Source organism: Cucurbita maxima, unplaced genomic scaffold (genome assembly GCF_002738345.1).
Source record: "Cucurbita maxima cultivar Rimu unplaced genomic scaffold, Cmax_1.0 Cma_Scf00002, whole genome shotgun sequence".
In the NCBI taxonomy this organism is placed as follows: domain Eukaryota; kingdom Viridiplantae; phylum Streptophyta; class Magnoliopsida; order Cucurbitales; family Cucurbitaceae; genus Cucurbita; species Cucurbita maxima.
The window spans coordinates 2,863,393-2,883,115 of NW_019272018.1; the positions used below are offsets into that span (position 1 = coordinate 2,863,393).

Consider the following 19,723-nt stretch of genomic DNA (forward strand, 5'->3'; position numbering starts at 1 on the left):
GAGTTTTTAGCTAAGTGAGGTTATATTCAGGGAAGTATAGTTTCCTCATCTTAATGTTGTATAAGAACTCAAGTCTGTCAAAAGAAATAGGATAAAATGGAAGGGAACAGAAAGGTCTATTACCGAAGGTGGGAGAACAAAAGTTTGATAGATAGATTTAGAATCCCTGAAAGTTTGCAGCCTTTGCCTAGGGGAGGAAGAGACCCTGGACCACATCCCTCGCTGTAATTTTGTAAATAAGCGCTACGACTTGCTCCTTAATATCTCTGTCCTATCAATATCTATCTCTAACAAATGGAAGCTTAAAGGTCAGGCTAAGATTTTGGGTGGCTAAGGGCCCTTTAGTGGGGTTTCGGGTTCAAAAAACATCACAGATTATGAAAAAAGATGAGTTCTTTAATCACAATATTTTTTGTAGCAATGTAAAAATTACTGCTCCCTGGTGGTGTCATAGCAAAAAAAAAAAAAAAAAGACAAGATAGATTACAACAATACGGCAGAAGAAAGTAAACAGGACAGGCTAAAAACTACCGGTCATTGAATCATGAGAATCAACTAATCTCAAATTTCAATATAGTTTCAGTAAATACACTATAGCTAGAGAATAATTTCTCGGAATGTAGTTAACTTCCTTGTCATTTGCTTTCGCTGTTTTTCTTTTCTTCCCATTAGAAACACAGTTATCCCTCTCCTACAATATTTGAGATATCACATTTATACATGGGAGGGCATGGGTTCCTCTGAACAATTAACCACAGTACTATTTTGTACCTCAGTACTATTTTGTACCTCAGGAACCTCCAAAATATCAGACTTCTGATTCGTTTGATGCGGACAGACAGGAGGCATCCTTTTCCGACACGTATGACACCTAAATCCAATCAATTTATCTATTTTCGTCTGATCAAGTCCAAACGCATCGCCATGAAACCACGCTGCATGGCACCCAAAGGGGAGAAAACATATTAGTTCAAACATTCACACTACTTGCGCGTAAGCCAAGAGAAATCACGTCCAAAGATTAGAAGTTCCAATATGAGAGAAAAACAGAAGCCAATTACCTCCACAAATGTCACACGCAATATAATTCAAACCAGAAGCATATTCTGTTTCAGAACAAAGATTGCATTTTGGTTTTTCAAGGTCCATGGAAATACTCTGAGATAGAGCAAGAAGCTTTTTCTCCCTAAAGTGCGACACTCGTTCGTCACCGGGCTTTGTAGAAAGGAAGAGGCCATTAAGCCAGAAGCTGTGACTGGCCAGAGTTCTCTTCTTCTGCAAAGAAGTCTCTCTCTTGCGTTTATTTGGTGTTCCCTTCCTGGACTTAATCTTTTTCCTTTTGACACTTCCACCAATCTTCTTTTTATTTTGCTTTTTCTTCTGAAGTGATTGCTTTTTCTTCTGAAGTGATGAGAATGTAGCTTGTCTTTCTGAACGACGTAGAGGGATACCTGTCGGAACTTTGGACTTGCTTTTGGTCTGTACTTGTTTTCCAGCTCTCAATAATTTTTTTCTGTTTTTCAATCGTAATGCACGTTGATCACTCGAAACTTTTTTATGTCTTTCCATGTGCAACTTCCCTCCTTTTACACCACTTTTCCCTCTTTTTCCACTAGTCTTCACAGACATACCATCCCAACAACTGTGGCAAGTATATGTACATTGAGCAGCAACGGATTCCACATACTTCTTCACATGCTTTTTGTGAAAAATTCCTGAAAGCAGTATAAGAATAAGTAGGAACCAAACAACAGTGTTCAGTCTTATTCAAGTAACCATTACATGTATACATAGAATTAGAACACGTAAAAAACAAAGGACCTGCCGGAAGCACTATCTACATGGGATGAGAAATATAGAACAGTACCATAATGACCTAATTTCAGTTCCATGGGAGATCTGAAGTGCAAGTTATTAATTTTTTTCGAAAAGACGGAGAGAGACAAAAGGAAAACCTAATCCTTACTTGAAAAGCTAAATGTATAGAAGAATAGAAGGTAAAAACTACAGGTAATGTATCACAATCCTTATCTGAAAATTTGATATTAATATCTCAATAACTTGTGGTTCCCAAAGCAGAAAAACAAAAAGGTCACGAAAAGAATGCCGCGAAATTACCTTGACAATATCGACAACTAACAGCATCCCTACAACGTAAAGAAAAGAGAATCAATAAAGTGAAAATATATATATACACAAAAAATAATTCAACAAAGTTTCAGACCACATGTCATTGAGTAATGATATTAGTGAGACATCAAAAGCCTTTTCTATATCTACAACATAATTGTAATCATTCATCATCTTTTACATTCATTCAAAAGCCTACTGTAGAATAAACCTTGAAATCAATCTAGCAGCCAAACTGCATCATGATGTGATAAGGCTTGAACATCATAACCTTATCAAACATAGAATAAAATGAAGCAATAGAGATGTTAATAATTTTTGAACTGAAAGTAACTAAAAAACAAAAGTAAAACACTATAAAGAATATATAAAGGCATTCCAATTTAGGCAAATATCTGATATAAAAAATCACATTAAAAACTTGGACAAAGAACACCAAGATGAGGCCTTCAGATGGGATGCTTCAAAACGATTAATCCAAAGAAGATTCTTTCTCTGAAAAATTCTTTGATTCCGTTTCATGGGTCGGAATTTTATTTAGACCAACCTAAAATTTCGAACTGGTTGGGTTGGTGCCCTAAACAGAACCTCACAACCAAACCCAACCCAACCCAACCCAACAGTCTATTTTCGGGCTTGGTCATCAGATTTTTCATGGTTTTAAATTATTTTAAAAAATCCTACATATTCATGATACATGTCACATTAATAACTAAAATCTCATCAAACTCAAATATCAAATATTCACAAGACACAATACATCACTAACATCTATTATAAACATCAAATATTCTTAATTTTCATAACAATCTTAAAAGTAGAGTAGGGTTGAGTTAGTTTGGGTTGTGAACCTTATTTTTTTGTTGGTTGGATTGACCCAACCAAAAAGGTTACAACTTGCTAATCGAACCAAATTTTCAGTTTACCAATCCCAACCCAAACCGGAAAAAGAAATATGTCCCAACCCAACCCTTATGGTTTAAGCTACGTGGTCTAAATTGTTCGGGTGAGTTTTCATCTTTAAAAAAAAAAAAAGGTCGTGGGGAGACATGGAATTGTGCTGCTTTTGATGGTTCTTCTCACATTCCCTTTCAAATTAATATTGTAATTATTCAATTTCATATATAGCGGCAATTGGATTTCTTATTGTAGTCCTACTGCCGAAAGTTTCTGGATAGATGTTTTTCCTCTTATCACCTCTTTTATAATTTTATTTTAGAAAAAAAGAAATAAATGAAAAGATCACTCCTCGAAACTGCAAATTGTTTGATGAGAGACCAAACTTTCAAATCTAAAATCAGATGACAAGATTGACAATTTGTTCTATGCTCACAATGGAACAATTTTTAGCAATAAGAACATAGATCTAAACAATAACAGTAATAGATGCATAAACAAGTCCCAAGATTCCAGAGTGAGGAAACTAGATAAGCGATTAAATTTAAAATTCGAGCTATGATCAGTAAGAATGCAATAATGATTGTCAAATACCTGACAGGAACAACTTTGTTACAGCGGCCACATTGATACAACTCAGGTTTATCTGCTCTTGCAAACAAATATGCAAATCCCTTCTTCCTGGAAGACTTCACTGTACTGAATTCCACGTTCTTGGGCTTAACCTCATTTGTTTTGCGAGCAATTCTTTTCTCCTCGAAATTCTTCACCAGATGCAGAGGAACATAAATCCCATTTAGCCAATATCTCTTTTTATCGTTACTAGAATCCTCCAGCATTATCCCATGTTTCTTAACAATGTCAGGAATCACTCTTCTCTTTCCAAAGTCAAGGAGATATTTTGTCATGTCTCCTTCAACGGACTTACGGCGCACAATTACCTTCTTGAAAAGCCTGATTGATTTTCTTAATTCCTTTTCTAAAGTAGGGAGAGGATGGGTATTTTCAATGTCATCCCACAGAATGTTTGAATAAAATTCTCTAACCTGAAAGCAATTGAAGAACAAACATGTCACCAAAACTTGAAGAAAAAAAACATACTAATAAAACAATCTATCACGAATGCAGGTCAAATTCTTAACCAATAGATTAGTTCTTTTTTAAGAATTTTTTTTCGTTAGCTAAAATTTACTGGATGACAAGAAACTGACATATTTTACGGCAGTTAAAATGATCGTTAAACAACAGGGAGGGGGGAAACGGTAATAGCATGATAGAGGAAATAATATCATATAGGCAAAGATGCAAACTATAAACCTGGAATGCAAGCTGCTCCACACTTGTTGATGCCTCTACAGCAGCTCGCCAGGCAATGCACTTGCTTCTTCTCGCACATTCTGAACCCTCAGGATATGCAATTCCTGGTATCTTTGTACATCCAGCTGCAGAATTTTAAACTTCAAAACAATTCAGAATGGCTATTCAGTTGACTTCATGGCAAATGATGTCAACTCAGCTTCAAAAAAATATTAACATATTACAAACCTTGTCGTGCAGCCTTGGAAACTAAGGAACGAGGCAAACCTTTCCAGTTAAACATGCGACGAGAAAGCTGGCCACCCCTCCACCAAAACATACTTAATCCACTAGAACCACACGAAGAGGCGTTTGACTCGATATCTGAAAACCTAGCTCTTTTTCTACTTATTCCATGTCTATTAGTACGTACTGAACTGGTAATGAAAAGGGAAGCCGAACCCAAGGTGTTAACAGAGTCGACATACTTAAACCACTCAGTTGATAGAGCAGGCTGGCATAAATTTGATTCTATCTGTAAAGGTTTTGTAAGAAGAAAAATTAGCCTTCATAAAGAACCAAGAACGGAGGCAGGTAAGATCAATTCAAACTGTGAGGACCATGAGTACTTCTCAAATTGCAACATTTACAACGCACAATTGAATGGAAGTTGAGACCAAAGATAGTTGTAACATAAAATGATAAATAATATTAGTTCAGTTATTCCTTTTCTTTCTCAATGTTGAAGAGCATTTTGGATGATCTCCCCATCGTCCTTTTTCTGTTTTTTTCATTTTTATCATTAAGTTCGTAAAACTATTTTATAAATTTATGAATAAAAAAAGTTAATAAACATATTTAAAAAGTAATTAAAAAGTTGGAGATGATGATGAGGATAAGGACAGGGATATCTGGGGGTCGGAATCGCAACGGTTCTAGGACAGATTGGATGAATCTGGCAACCTTAGTCAGGAATGGACAGAAGTGTTGATTGATTCAACATAGCTAAAAATGTAGAAGTGATGGTCGGTGAAAAAAGACGACAAGGGGTAGTCTTGTCTTTTTCTACCTCCCTTTATTCATCTTCTCCTTTTCCAAAACCACTCCTTAAGGTCGAATTGATGTCCTATTTCCGCTAGGGACAGGAAAAGGTAGGGCCCTTTTGCTTCAGAAAAGATCATGAAAGTGATTTTTAGTTTTTTGTGTAAAACACTTGATCACTATGGTTTCATTATGACATTCTTTTAGGAAAATTAGATTTTATTGAGGAGAGCCTGGTTAACATCTTAATTAATATTCGTTAAGGTTCTACTAACTAACTAAAAGTTGTAATTTCTAGTTCCTGAGTTTATTAGGAGAATGCATCATCCACTTCTTGTCACCTGTACTCATCTATATAAATACAGTTTCCTAAGAAAATATCATGTAGGAAGCATTATAATAAGCCAAATTTGAAGTAGAAGATAATAATAATCAATTACCATTAATAATAGAGGCTTGATGGAGTTAAGGTCAAGTGCCACGAGACCTTCACGCCAAAGCTTAGAATAATGAGAATCCAGCCATGGACCTACAAGTAACCCTCGCAAACGATTCTCAATCGAGATAATTTGACATACAACATCTCTGAGGTGGCCTTTTCCCTTCATTTTAAGTTGAAGATCAGGAACATGAACTGCCAAACCCTCCTCAATCTGGCTAATGTTCGTCTTAAACAAGCAGTCCGCCTCATCACTCGAAGATTTGCAAGGAAAGCACCATCCACATTTCTCTTTCTGCGTAGCTACGTTAAAATTTTGAATGAACGGCCAATAAAAGTTGCTTGTTTTCTTCAAAATTACCTTCATCTGCCCTGCAATTATTTCTTCTTCTGACATAGTAGACTTTTCTTTAATTTTGTCAGATGATTTACGCAAGAACTCATCAGCCACCGAAGAAGCTGTTTGTGCAAAACTATAGAAGTTAGAGTAACCATCATTTTTAACTCCAAGGAAATCCTCTTTTCCATCTAGGCAAGGACGTATCGAAGACAGATTTCCTCCAGAAGAGAACTTCCCTGGTACTTTAGCCTGACTTATGAATTCATAACCGTTCTGAATGCTGGAGTTCATCTTACTGTCTAGAGCTGGTTCTTCAGTATTCATAGTTGAACCTTCCAGTATAGCCTCCACTTCAACCAAGTTTACCGACTTTGCACCTTCATGGAAAGAATTGCTATGATATCCAATCGTACAATCTAGAGAACCCATTTTACTCATTTTTCCATTTGAAGTAAAAGGAATCTTCCAGTGCTTGTAAATAGCCATTAGTAGGTCACTGTACGATGAATCTGATGACCTAAGAGCTTCAATAACAACATCCAGATCATTCGTGTGGTAGTAACTGACAGAGGACTCCGTGTCACATGAATCAAACCTGCAAATATTTTCAATAAAAACAAAAATATTTAAATGGATAATGAGAAATTAGATATAACCTAATATAAATAAAAGAATAACAAACTCTTGGCCGCGTTTTTTTCTATCAGACGCCTAGCATTTTGCAAGGATACTTAATCCACCTCGCAAAAGGGTCGGAAAAAACTTTTAAAAGAAAATCAACAAGAGGTTCCAAAAGCTCCAAAAGGAAATGTGCCCCAGTTCATTCACTTAGATATTAGCTGGCATGAACAAAAAGGGCCTTTATCCACCATCTCTTTTCCATGGAGTTTCTCCATTATTATGCATGGAAGAATTTTGCAAGTAAGGACGTCCTTTGCAAAAAAGGAGGATGGGGAACTCAATGTGGTGACATGCTACCCTACCTAACGCGGCAAATCACTGAAGGTGCAATGGTCGAAAGAAGAAATTGAAGTAACAAACGTATGCGACTTTGGAAAACTAGGAAATAAAAAGTTTAAGAAGCATGCCGCATCGATATCTCATATTTTAAAATTTTCAAAAGTAAGAACGCAAAAATAATACCATTGCAGAGGAAAAAATTATCAAACTTACACCAACAGGTAGCCACAGCTACTAAAGTACGTACGTCCATGAGGATCCATTCCTAAGAAATCAGCTCCCCGAAGTGATTTTGGCGTTTTCATCCAGGGCTTTTGCCTGTCAATAGCACACTCAGGGCAAAACCAGTCACCCTCTGGCAAGAGATCATTGGCTATTCCTACACACTTCAAATGATATGCAGCAGGACAGCCATCACAGCATATTAAGCTACCATCCATTTTGCACAGACAGCATTCATCACTATTCCAGTCTGTGGTGTCATCCATACCATCCTCCGACAGACAAGAATTAATGGAGGCATTTGCTGAAATCTTCTTCTTTTTGTATACCTCCAACCTCACACTTCTATCACGAATAATTTCTGGCTCAGCTGCCAAAGACCTTCTGTTAATCTCTGACCTAATGGCTTCCGCTTCAATCATATCATCACATAGACAGCGAAGAATTTCGATCTTAATTCTCGTAGGGTGTTTGTAGCAATCATTTTTTAATAAATTCAGGTGACATAGATCAACGCCAGGTTTCAAACCTGAACCATGAATCAACAGATACTCAACCATAAAAATAGGCCACGTAATCAAGTCTAGCATATCCCAGTTAAGACTCCTGATCAAAATTTCAAAACAGAAAATATAACACATAATTATATATGCATTTAAGTAAATATATAATCAAATAAAACATAATACAAGGATATTAACTATAATTGAATTAGCAAATAAAAAGTAATAGGAGGAACAATTTCTACCTTAAACAACTGGAAGCAGATTCCGAACCTTCAGCAGAGAGATACTTCAAATGCTTTCTTAGAGTTTTCAGAACAGAGAGATGTATATTATCAAATAATATAGTAGGAGATTTGCAGTTTAGGGCTGCCACAAAATCATCCAACTCAAATGGGCTAAGAAACAACAGAGTACTAAATGATCTCAAACAGGAATAAATAGAGAACAAGTCAAGGATAGGAATATCGTCAAGATTCAAGTTTTTCGAAGAGGGTGGTAATTGCAACTTAAGAGGAAAGGCAACAGGCATGTCGGATTCTTTACAATCATAAGCTACCTGTTTTTCCTCGGTTACCACACTAGCTACAGGGGAAGATATATCAGATGATGCAATTGGGACGGTTTTCTGTACGGATCCTCTACGTGTACTTCTCCTCAAAACTGTATCTGGTGTATTTACGCAGTCCAAAACCTTCCGTTTCTTTCTTCTGCTGCCATGCTGTTTGCATTGATCTTCAGAATTTCCTTGGAAACCATCAGTTGCTTGAGGACCAGCATCAGAGCACACATCCTTCACTTCAATGTTGACCATGTTACCATCGTTAATAACAGCCACATCTCCACCAGAACTATAGCTGTCTTTTGGCAATTCTTCCTTTATATCGACATGAACTTCTTGCAAATTGCCACTTTCATGCTCAGATTCCATAATTTTGTCTGGAAGTCCTTCGACGTTATCATAAACTTTGTCTATTACTGCTTCATCACAAACTTTTTCTACTACTACTTCATCACAAACTTGGTGTATTTCTTCTTCATCACAAACTTGGTCCATTACTGCTTCCTCACAAACTTCGTCTATTACTCCTTCTGTCGTCCCAGAAGAAGCAGCTTCTTCTCCACCGTTATTATTAGTATCCCCGTGTTCATCATTAACCTGTAAGTTCAAGTCAAAATCCCATTCCTTTTTCTTTATTTCCACCGGCGAACAACTTACAGCTCCCCCAGTAAGATTCTCATCAAAGTCAGCATTAACATACAGATTCAAATCAATGGAGCCCCTTCTCTCTAAGTTAGAATCTTTACTAGTACGGGCATGAACACCACTGCCATCGATTAAATTGAACCACTCATTTGAGCTAGAACTCGCATTCAAATCTAACCCGTCTCTGAAATCTTCATTTCTACAAAGACTCCCATTGCCCGACCTATTTCCTACAAAACCCTTCTCAGATTCGCTTCTCCTTTCCAAAATATCTTCAAACCCATCACCGAGATCAACATTCATATCCAAATTCTCATTTCCCTCGAGACTTCCATTCAAATTCCCACCAACCCCATCAGCTATTTGTACGTTTTTTTCAACTTCATCGTTCAAATTCAAATTCTCATTTAAATCCTTAACACAAACAACACTTACCTCGAAGGCCATTTCTAGGGTTTCATCTGAATTCCCTTTATCAGGCACCGAATTCCTCCCAGCATTTGCCGATGCATCGCCAATTTCACATGTGCTCTCAATTCTTCGACGTTTCTTGGGCTTCCGGCCACGGCAGGGCATGTTTTCCACCGGTTGAGACTGACCCTCCAAGAGCAAAGAGACCTCCGACAAAGCCAATTCCTCCGAATCACCACCTTCGAACTCCACCTCGAAGAACCTAGAAGAGCTATTGAAGGATTTAACAACACCCAAATGAATTCCACGGCCTTTGAACTCTTTCTTCACAGCTCTGCCCACGAACTCCATCAAGGGTGTAAAAGAACACCCAATTAAGAGCCGGAACTGTGATCTACAGCAAACACCCAATTCCAAACCAAGGCTAATTAATTCTCACTGCTCCCGTTTCTCAAGTATTGTAGAAAATCGGCTTCTGGGTCTATGAGAAAGAGGGGAGAAAAGAACTCTCGTCGCTGAAAATGCTCAAGACATGCAAGACAGAAACGGGGTTTGTGTCAGTTGAACTAACAAGTCTTATGAAGCGATGCGGGGATCGTGCCCTCAACAAGTGCTGGGCGAAAGAAAGTAAGAGAAGAGTAACGTGAAGTGACACAAAAATCAAAATAAAAATTATACTCTTCGATTCCAACAACTTTGCAATTGGACCGAAGAGGGGAATAAAGCAACCAACCAATCTACACCAGCGAAGGTGGGTCAGATCCGGGGGCGTGGGCGGTCAAGATTTGGCTGTGGCAATGGGAAACCACTCTTATTTACTCGGGCTGTTTAGTTTGTGGCTGCGGCGTTTAGCGTGCTTTTCTTAAAACGGGATGGTTGGGGTGTTCGTGACGCATAAGATTTTCTTGTGGATTCATAGATTTGTCATGTTTTTTAAGAAATTTTCGCGGGTTTAAGGTATTTCTTGAACTATTCCTAAAATTGCTATCAGATCTAATAGAGATGATTTTGGTCTTAGAGTTTAGACTCTCACTAGCTTCGTGAATTTCTCAACTTTCATGAAAAGATTTCAATGATTTAAGATTGTTCTTATATTATTGGTAGGATTATTGTTTGACCCATACGAAAGACTTTGTTCTTCCTAAGTTGAAAGATTATCGTTTGTATTCATGGTTTTGTTACCTTTTTTAAAAAAATATCAAGGTTCTAAGACGGTCCTTAGATTATCTCTAAGATTGTCATCTAAACTCGTAAGATGATGATTTTCGATCTGTGCAAGATTCTCCCTAGATTTGTGATTTTGTTAGTTTTTTCGAGCAAATATAATTCAAAGTGGTTTTTGAATTATTCTCATAATTGCTATAAAATCTCAAAGGGACAATTTTGTTATAAATTTAATTATCATTGGATCAACTCTTTCTCCTTCGGGTCTTCATAGGAACAATCTTCATAGGAACCATTGTTCCTCTATTATAACCGTAATTATCAAAAGATACCTTGATTGATTGAAAGATGGTCATAAATTCGTCTTAGATGTTGAGAAACTCTTTATCGAGCATTTATGATGGTTGACCATAACTTGAATCTTTTAACTTTTCGTTCGTTCATAAATTCCAACAAATTAGTCATCGTATTGTAATTGGTCTCCGCCTCTTAGGCAACTAGAACTTAATATTTTTAACATTTTGTTCATTCATAAATTCCAACAAATCATGGTGTCGTGGTTGGCCTCGACCTCCTATTCTGACCCTAATCAACCTCGTCCTTAGTTAATTTGCTAAAAATAGGTGTAACCATATTCATTCATACATAAGTGGTATAAGAGCCGAGTCGACTCAAAAATAGTACACAAACATGTCCACTACAAAACAAGTTTCAAAATGACGGATTTGACTGAAATCGAAGAGCAATTACTCATATCTACATGAGTGAACCTAAATTTTTTTACCAGTTTGTTCATTCATAGATTCCAACAAATTAGACGTGGTGTTGTGGTTGGCCTCGACCCTCGTAGGCTCTAGTCCATATCGACGAGATGAGGCATAATTTAAGTACTCGAAAAGAAAAGGTACATACAAGAAGCAGTATTCTTTTAACCTCATTATCTCATTCCTTGGTTTCAATCATCCATCATCTAAAGTTCCATCCCTGTCAAGATCTGCACAATCCCATATCATAACTCTTTGCTGGGAAGATATGGAAAGAAAATTGTCATTTCACGACAAAATAAATGATTCTAACACTCGAGCAATTTAAGATAGATATTATGATACACGAATCCATCAACATAACTCGACAAGTACAATTAAACCGGTATCTATAGCGATTGGCTAGCCTAATATGCATTTTTTGTGTAGCCAATTGTTACGTAGTGATCTATCTACCTAATCTACAAAAAGAAAACAGAAGAAGGATTGAGGGGATAAATAGAAAATGTTTAATACTAAAACAAATCCGATTACACTGTTAGATTGAGTCCATAGATCGACGTAGGCTGCTGTAGACTGCTTTCCTGAAAAGAGGGTGTGCATCTTCTGATAACAAGACTTCTGCATCCAACTTCTCGATGTGTGGCCATATCTGTGAATATCAAGACAAATAGTTCGAGTAAATATTAGCGTTTGGGTCATGTTGTTCTGATAGTTTTCGATATAGACCATAATTGTTTTCGTATCATTATTAGTTCTTATGATTGGTAGTCCTCGAAGTATGGCTCTCTAAGAAACGGAAAGTACCTCGGAAGCGTATTGTCTGGAGAAGGCCTTGACGTATCCTAAGGTTGTTAAACACCATTGTTCATTTTCACCTACAGTGTAGGCATGCTCTGTCCCACCGTTCACTTGACTGCAAAAAAGAAAATAGTAAACTTGTAACGACCCAGGTCCACTGCTAGCAAATCAAGGCTTTAAAACACGTATGCCTAGGGGAAGGTTTCTACACCCTTATGAAGGGTGTTTTGTGCTCCTCCCCAACCAACGTGGGACATCACAATCCACCCCCCTTCGGGACCCAGCGTCCTCGCTGGCACTCTTTCCTTTCTCCAATTGATGAGGGACCGACCAAATCCACCCCCTTTGGGGCCCAACATTCTTACTGGCACACCGCCTCGTGTCTACCCCCTTCGAGGAACAGCGAGAAGGCTGGCACATCGTTCGGTGTCTGGCTCTGATACCATTTGTAACGACCCAGGTCCACCGCTAGCAGATATTGTCCTCTTTGGGCTTTCCCTTTCGGGTTCCCCTCAAGGCTTTGAAACGTGTGTGCTAGGGGAAGGTTTCCACACCCTTATGATGGGTGTTTTGTTCTCCTCTCCAACCAATGTGGGACATCAGAAAACTAATAATGGAAGAAAATGAGAACAATCATGGATTGAAAATTTGGCAAAAATATAATGGATCATCATCTTCTTGACAAGAGAACCTTTTTTCAGGTCTTGAATCTTCATTGTCCATATCCATGGCTGCTGGTTCTTCTTCGAGGTCCATAGCATTCGTATCAGTTGGATTAATAGACTTCAAATCCTGCAACGTTTGTACGCTAGATGCCACTGGAAGGCGTTCGGTCAATATACTGGAGAAGCTTTTGTATAAGGATAGATATAATGTCTGCACATGGAAAGAGATAAGGAGCTAAGTTGCTAACTCTCAATGTCACGTTATTTCTAGACTTAGAATCCATACCTCGTTCTCCTCGAGCGCTCGGGCAAGAAGAGCTTCTTTGGCTTCCAACGAGTCTCGTATCGATTCTTCCTGCTCTTTTGCTTTTTCAGCATAGGATTTCAATCGCTTCACTCTTACAGGATTCTCTCCCATAACAGGTTCACCATCGACAAGTGCGAGCTTCGATTCAGCAGCATTCAACTCGTCTTGTGTCTTCGCTACAGCTTCTTCAGCTGCAACAATATCTTTCTTCAGGGAGGATATTTCTTTCCTAAGATCGGAAATACGATTATACGTCTTGCATAACGCATTCCTTAATATCTGTGGATGAGGTAATAAGAAAAAATTTTAGTTAAAACTTATTTCCATGAGTTACCATCACTTAATCCAGAAAGCTTGAAGAAAACACACAAATTAAATCATGTTGAAATCGAACGACGAATAATAACGAGTATCTGTGGCAAAGTAGCGAAAAGGAAACGGAACCGTGTACCTCCCATGGACGATCTGACGTATGATACTGCTCGATGTTTTCTGGAGAAAAGATCCATCTGATAATGGCCAAATTGGATATTAACCTGTAACCCATCATTCTATCAATTGCTATTGCCGTCATTTGAGTATTGTTCTTCCAGTAAGAACTCACTTCAGATATAAGCAAGACCTGCTTATCCTGATCAGGGCATATTCTTGAAATCACTTGACCATATCTCTCCAAAACTGTTATCAAATGAGTGAAACTCTTTGACCCAATATCTAGAAGAGTTTGGACGATCACCACGAGTGAAACATCAAAACCATGCTTAGGAATTACAGTTTCATTGAGCCATGAAATTACTTCCCGTGCTGCAGCCCGTCCTTTCACCATATTGTATAATTCAGCAGAAAGTGCGTGTTGTTCATTTTTTTCTCCGTCGTCTTCTGTAGAAAATTTGAAATTTGGTCCGCCCTTGGGAGGTAGCAACTCTTCTAAACCGGGTGCATTCTCGACGCTCTACATAGTCAATGTAGTTGACATGTCAGAGAACAAAGTGCAAAATCAGGAAGGATAAGCTCATATTATTCCATGTTCTGATTTATCAGGCATACACAAATATTGAAAGATGAAACATCCCACAGTACCATAGCCACCGTCCCGCAGATCCTTTGTAACTCATTGTTCGACCGATAAATTATACATTCTGTATTTTCTATGAAGGACCGTTTTTGTAACGGCCCAAGTCCACCGTTAGCAAATATTGTTCTCTTTGGGCTTTCCCTTTCGGGCTTCCCCTCAAGGCTTTAAAATGCGTCTGCTAGGGGAAGATTTCCACACCCTTATAAAGGGTGTTTCGTCCTCCTCCCCAACCAATGTGGGATATCACAATCTACCCCCCTTCAGGGCCCAGCGTCCTCGCTGGCACTCGTTCCTTTCTCCAATCGATGTGGGACCGTCACCAAATCCACCCTCCCTTCGGGGCCCAACGTCCTTATTGGCACACCACCTCGTCTCTACCCCCCTTCGGGGAACAACCTCCTCGCTAGCACATAGTCCGGTGTCTGGCTCTGATACCATTTGTAACAGCCCAAGTCCACCGCTAGCAGATATTGTCCTCTTTGGGCTTTCCCTTTCGGGCTTCCTCTCAAGGCTTTAAAACACGTCTGCTAGGGGAAGGTTTCCACACCCTTATAAAGGGTGCTTCGTTTTCCTACCTACCAATGTGGGATATTACAGTTTTGTTTTATAAACATGCCGAGTAGGAGACAAAAATGTATACAGTTCCAAGAATGCCAAATACCTGCTTAATTTTATCCCAGTATGATAGACGAACTTCTCTATCCAGAACCTCCTTGACAAACACTCGCTGTGGAGCCCATTTTGGAAGTTCTAAAACATAAGCCCATTCTTCCCATGGCCATATAAATTGAAAGTTTGATCTGCATAAATAGTGACAGAAATAATGTTAATACCCAGGAAATCTAACCTTAAAAGGAGAGCATGATTTTTTTGAAGTATGTGCAAGTAGCCACAAATAGTACATCTTGAACACAATAACAGCACACATTTGTTATTGTAAATTCCTTCAGAAAATTTGCATAAATAAATGAATCCCTGAATCTTAAAGTATGCACCCACTTCAGAATCAATCATATGGAAGTTTTGTGAGCACAAACTCCTTAAGGATGTTACTTGTAACAATATCCAATTTGCTTACAAGATTTTGATATTCAAAGCATCAAAACCTGGGGTTTTTCAAGCCAAACGTTTCTGACAGCATTATAAATCACCAACTTTTCAACAGTTTTCTCTTGCGATAGGATATCAGTTCTAGATATCGTGTTCTAAGAAGCATTCTCAATTGGTTAATAAATTATGAATTTGTCTACGACGGATGTGGAAAAAAGATATAACATATGCATTCAATAAGTCATAAGGTCCATAACGCATGTATTGCAAGAAAGTTAATGCTTGCCCGCATGATAGTGAGTTTTTAGTGTTTGAACTTACAGATGGTGTGAAAACCAAAGTATTAGCCGTATGCGGCACTCCATGTCTAGATCAGCTATTTTCTCAAACAGAGCACGAACTGCACCAGCTACAACTGCAGGAAAGGCCCCGGGAAGAGCCTAAATATACCTCATAGTCATATATTTTCCCATATAAGACTTCTGGTCGGAACGAAAAAGAAAGGAAACAATTTTTTTTTCAATAACAAAAGCACGTACCTTACAAAGGTCAATAATGACCAGCGTATAATAAATAGGCTTGAATGGTGGTTGTGGTAGCATGAGTAACTGCAAATAATATCAATATTTTTGAGAAAGGAAGGGGGGAAGCAACTTTGAGATGACTTCTAAAAAATCATAAAAACTCAAAATAAAGAGAAAATTAAGAAAATATATATATATATATTTAAATGAAAGAGAACTCTGAACAGTTGTCCTTCTCAGCTAAGTTCTTGGGCCTCTTTGATTGGTTGTGAGGTTGTGAGGTGAACAAACTTTCCTACTCTGAAGTGATTCGAATTTCAAACAAGTTTTCTTGCCGTGAGATATTTGATTTACGAGGTAATATGAATCTTACTTTCCCTTGGGTTGATTCCTTATCATTTTGGAGTTCTTAGATATTTTAGATCTAAAGGTCTTATTCTTCAATAAGATTGTTAGATCGAATTCCCAAGAGTTACAATCATTTGGGATGAAATGAACTTGATTTGGGAGTTCTAGCATTTCTGATCTAGGGGTTCGCATATCCAGGAGGGTTCTTAGAACCAATTGGCTAAGGCTTTCAACAAGTAATCAGAATCTTACTTTCTCTTGGAGTGATTCCTTATCATTTTGGGGTTCTTAGATACTTTAGATCTAAGAGTCTTATTCTTCAATAAGGTTGTTAGATCGAATTCTCAAGAGTTACAATCATTTTGGATGAAATCAACTTGAATTAGAAGTTCTAGCATTCGTGATCTAGGGATTTGCATATCCATGAGGGTTCTTAGGACCAACTCCTTCATTTCTTGTGGGGCTGTTAGTTCGCTCAATCTCTTTGGTTTTGGTGGTAAGAATCGTTTGGCTTATGTTGGGGCTTGAAATTATGACTATTACACTATGATTGAGGAGACACTCCTAAGTTCACCTTTTCGGGAGAAGGGAAGAGCTTCATGTCATGCTTGTTTCTTTGTAACTTTGCGGAGAGTTCGACTCGAGAGAAACAATAGGATATTTAGAGAGCTGGATTGAATGCCAATAGCATTTTGTGGAGAGAGTTCGGCTCGAGAGAAACAATAGCATTTTGTGGAGAGTCTCCCTCAAGGATTGGATGCCAATAAATGCCAATAAGAGATCTTTATGTCACTACTTTTGTTTCTTGGTTTTTAAGCTCTAGCCTTTAGTACATTTCATTCAATCATAAAATTGGGAAAGAGGAAGACAACAAATGCTTCAATAATTAACCAGAAAGATAGCTGCACACCTGCGAGAAGATTGTCTCTGCCATAAGATACTCATATCTAAAAGGTACAGGGAGACCAACCATGAAAGACGCACATTCCTTTCGACTAGCTTTGCATGAAACAAGACAAATAAACCATTGTTACATGTTGAATTTCAACTTATTGAAACGTATAAAAACGCCATTCCATAAAACATTTAAAAGAAACTCTATACATTTATTCGCATTATATAGTTAATTGAATGGTAGTATACGAATTTACAACAGAATATTGGTTAAAAGGTACAAAAGGCCTTCACATTTGGTCACTTAAGTTAAACTTGGAGGACCTGTCCACTTGAATATACAGTGTAGAGGAGAATATACAATCAGAATGAGGCAATAAATCCTATGAGAAACAAGCCATACAGTCCACGAAAACCGTAGTTAGGAGGATTTATGACAATAACAAGAAGCACAGATAGACTAATCTATCTTAAAAGCACCTATTGTTTGTTTCTTTCAAACTAAAACATGAACAATCAAACAGAGCCTTCTATAATTCCTTCGTATCTCCATTAACAAATGATCAAGGACTTTCCCTTACTTTCCTTCAATTTGTTTCCGTAGATACCATCTTTTAGAACAAAACATGCTAATACAGAGTATTTTAAGTGCATAATGATCTTCCCTTCACAAGACACCTAATCATGTTGTCCAATGCAACGTTCTTGAAACCATCTCTCCTAAAACCTAACTGATTAACAGATGAGGGAGAGCTTAATGGTCTTGTATTCATTGTTAATTATAGATATGGAGAAATTACGAACCAGCCATTGAAGAAAAGAAGCACATCTAAAAGATACTCCTCCACGACAAAACGATCAATAGGTTGCAGATCCTGCATCAACAAAGGTCCAAGAAACAAGCACATTCAATTGAGGAACACGTTTGAATTTGGTAATATATCATGTAATCATAAACCAATAAAAGAAATATAACCAGGCTAAAAGAGAAGAGTATAGAAACTCATTCACAACTTTGCCCCAAAAGTCAAGATTTAGAAATGATACGGGAATTTCTTTTCCAAAGTTCCATTTACATGATCAGATAAAAGAGTATAGAAATTCATTCACAACATTTCCCCAAAAAGTCAAGATTTAAAAATGATACGGGAATTTCTTTCACAAAGCTCCATTTGTATGATCTAAATATCATAAAATGTCAAAAAATTAACTGAAGAACAAATTTGGTAATTGTTCATGTATTTGATCGTATATTACTCTACACTTTGTTTTCATAGTTATAGATGCCCAATTACCTAGGACATAGTACAGACACTCTATTTTCTGCCATGTATTAGTGTCAAATACAGACACACCTCGACCGGGATACCACCTTTTTTATTAGTGCCTTTTCAAAGGAATTTTGTAAAAATGTGTTTTGGCTTACTTAAAAGAGATTATGGGCTAAACCTTGTAGTCCTACTACTAGTGATGCCTTTGAAATTTATGAGAGATGGGAATTGTTTAAAAATTTTGAGTATAAAGGATCTTTAGGAAGCTAATATCTCAAGGGAGACAGCCAAAATAAATTATCTCATTCATGCTGCAAACAAATCTAATATTGCAAGCTGAAAATGTTGAAGCTCATTGTTGTTTTGTTTGGAAATAAAATATAACAAGGTGTGCTATCAATTGGACTCCTTTTTGTAACTAAAGGTTTTTGATTGAGGCCAGTAAAACAAATTAAGTCACACTAAATATAACTCCTTACACGAAGTCTTAGTAATCTATCTTTTGTAGATAACATTCACAAGTCAAGACAAAACTAATGACATTAATGTCCAACAGATACAAGCGTTAGTACCTCAAATTTACTTGATGGAAATATATTAAGCCGACGTATCCTTTGAGGATAACTTAACTCTGCATCATACTTCTGTTTACCATAAGTAATGCCAGAAGGTGTTGAAGGTGAATCAGGTTGCTCCGGACAGCTGATGCTTCCAAATTCATGAGACTTACCAGCAACTAGCTGAGCTTCAAATAGAAGGTGGGGCCTTGGAACTATCACATGAGAAGATATAACAATTACTGAAAATACAAAATATAAAACTCTACATCACTGACCCACCTCTAAGACTCATAGGTATATTTTCTTTGTAAATACTTTGTCATACACCGTTGCGCCCCTTGGGGATCTCTCCAGTACGACTTCATAAGACCCAGTTTCCCTTCCCTGTATCGTCGATACCATAGGTATCTAGAAATGTGTAGCACAACCAGAGGATTCTAAAGCTCTACTAAATTTGGAAATACCATAGCTGTGGGGCTCATTTCCTTATCTATTCCCAATGGAGAATCCCTACCCCGTGATATTTTTCCCCATGAAGTCGACTGTACAAGGCCTCTTCATGGAGTTCTCTCTCAAAGCCTTTTCTTGGTTTTTCTCTTCAAGATATTTATCCCTATAGGAATGCTTTATTATATCCCTATTTCTATTGTTGCTGTCTGGTTATGTTTTTGTTCTTTCATTTAGTCCTTGATCTATATGTTTCTTAGTTCGGTCTTGCTGTTGTTTCCTTTTACTCTCTTTCACTCCTTTTGGAGTTTGTATCTTTGAGTTTTAGTCTCTTTCCATTACATCAACAAAAAGTTTTATCTCTCGATCAAAAAAAAAAAAAAAAAAAAAAAAAAAAAAAAAAAAAA

At 37.5% G+C, this 19,723-nt stretch overlaps 2 protein-coding genes across 2 annotated transcripts in view; both read right to left on the reverse strand.

Moving 5' to 3' along the window:
* Positions 1-503: 503 nt before the first annotated feature.
* LOC111497687 (DDT domain-containing protein PTM) lies at positions 504-10,208 on the reverse strand. The gene is made up of 9 exons (XM_023148578.1): positions 8,074-10,208; positions 7,317-7,931; positions 5,805-6,738; positions 4,573-4,858; positions 4,345-4,469; positions 3,622-4,073; positions 2,119-2,147; positions 1,062-1,715; positions 504-935 (listed from the first exon to the last, which is right to left on the reverse strand). Exons 1-9 carry the CDS (start codon positions 9,795-9,797, stop codon positions 715-717), a joined length of 5,040 nt encoding a protein of 1,679 aa, XP_023004346.1. The 5' UTR covers positions 9,798-10,208; the 3' UTR covers positions 504-714.
* Positions 10,209-11,677: 1,469 nt separating this feature from the next.
* Positions 11,678-19,723, reverse strand: part of LOC111497696 (nuclear cap-binding protein subunit 1-like) — a 12,243-nt gene continuing 4,197 nt past the window's right edge. The window contains exons 9-19 of the mRNA XM_023148589.1: positions 18,882-19,081; positions 17,843-17,913; positions 17,055-17,139; positions 15,812-15,880; positions 15,594-15,712; positions 14,884-15,022; positions 13,599-14,099; positions 13,127-13,426; positions 12,867-13,051; positions 12,182-12,290; positions 11,678-12,026 (exon numbers count right to left, since the gene is read on the reverse strand). Of these exons, the coding sequence (XP_023004357.1) occupies positions 11,913-12,026; positions 12,182-12,290; positions 12,867-13,051; positions 13,127-13,426; positions 13,599-14,099; positions 14,884-15,022; positions 15,594-15,712; positions 15,812-15,880; positions 17,055-17,139; positions 17,843-17,913; positions 18,882-19,081 (1,892 nt within the window). The 3' untranslated portion in view covers positions 11,678-11,912. The remainder of the gene's footprint in view (positions 12,027-12,181; positions 12,291-12,866; positions 13,052-13,126; positions 13,427-13,598; positions 14,100-14,883; positions 15,023-15,593; positions 15,713-15,811; positions 15,881-17,054; positions 17,140-17,842; positions 17,914-18,881; positions 19,082-19,723) is intronic.

Coding starts and splice junctions, on each gene's coding strand:
- LOC111497687 (XM_023148578.1), bottom strand. CDS start 9,797: ATGGAGTTCGTGGGCAGAGCTGTGAAGAAAGAGTTCAAAGGCCGTGGA. Junction 7,932..8,073: donor TCTGCTTCCAGTTGTTTAAG/GTAGAAATTGTT, acceptor AATTTTGATCAG/GAGTCTTAACTGGGATATGC. Junction 1,716..2,118: donor TAGTTGTCGATATTGTCAAG/GTAATTTCGCGG, acceptor TACTGCTTTCAG/GAATTTTTCACAAAAAGCAT.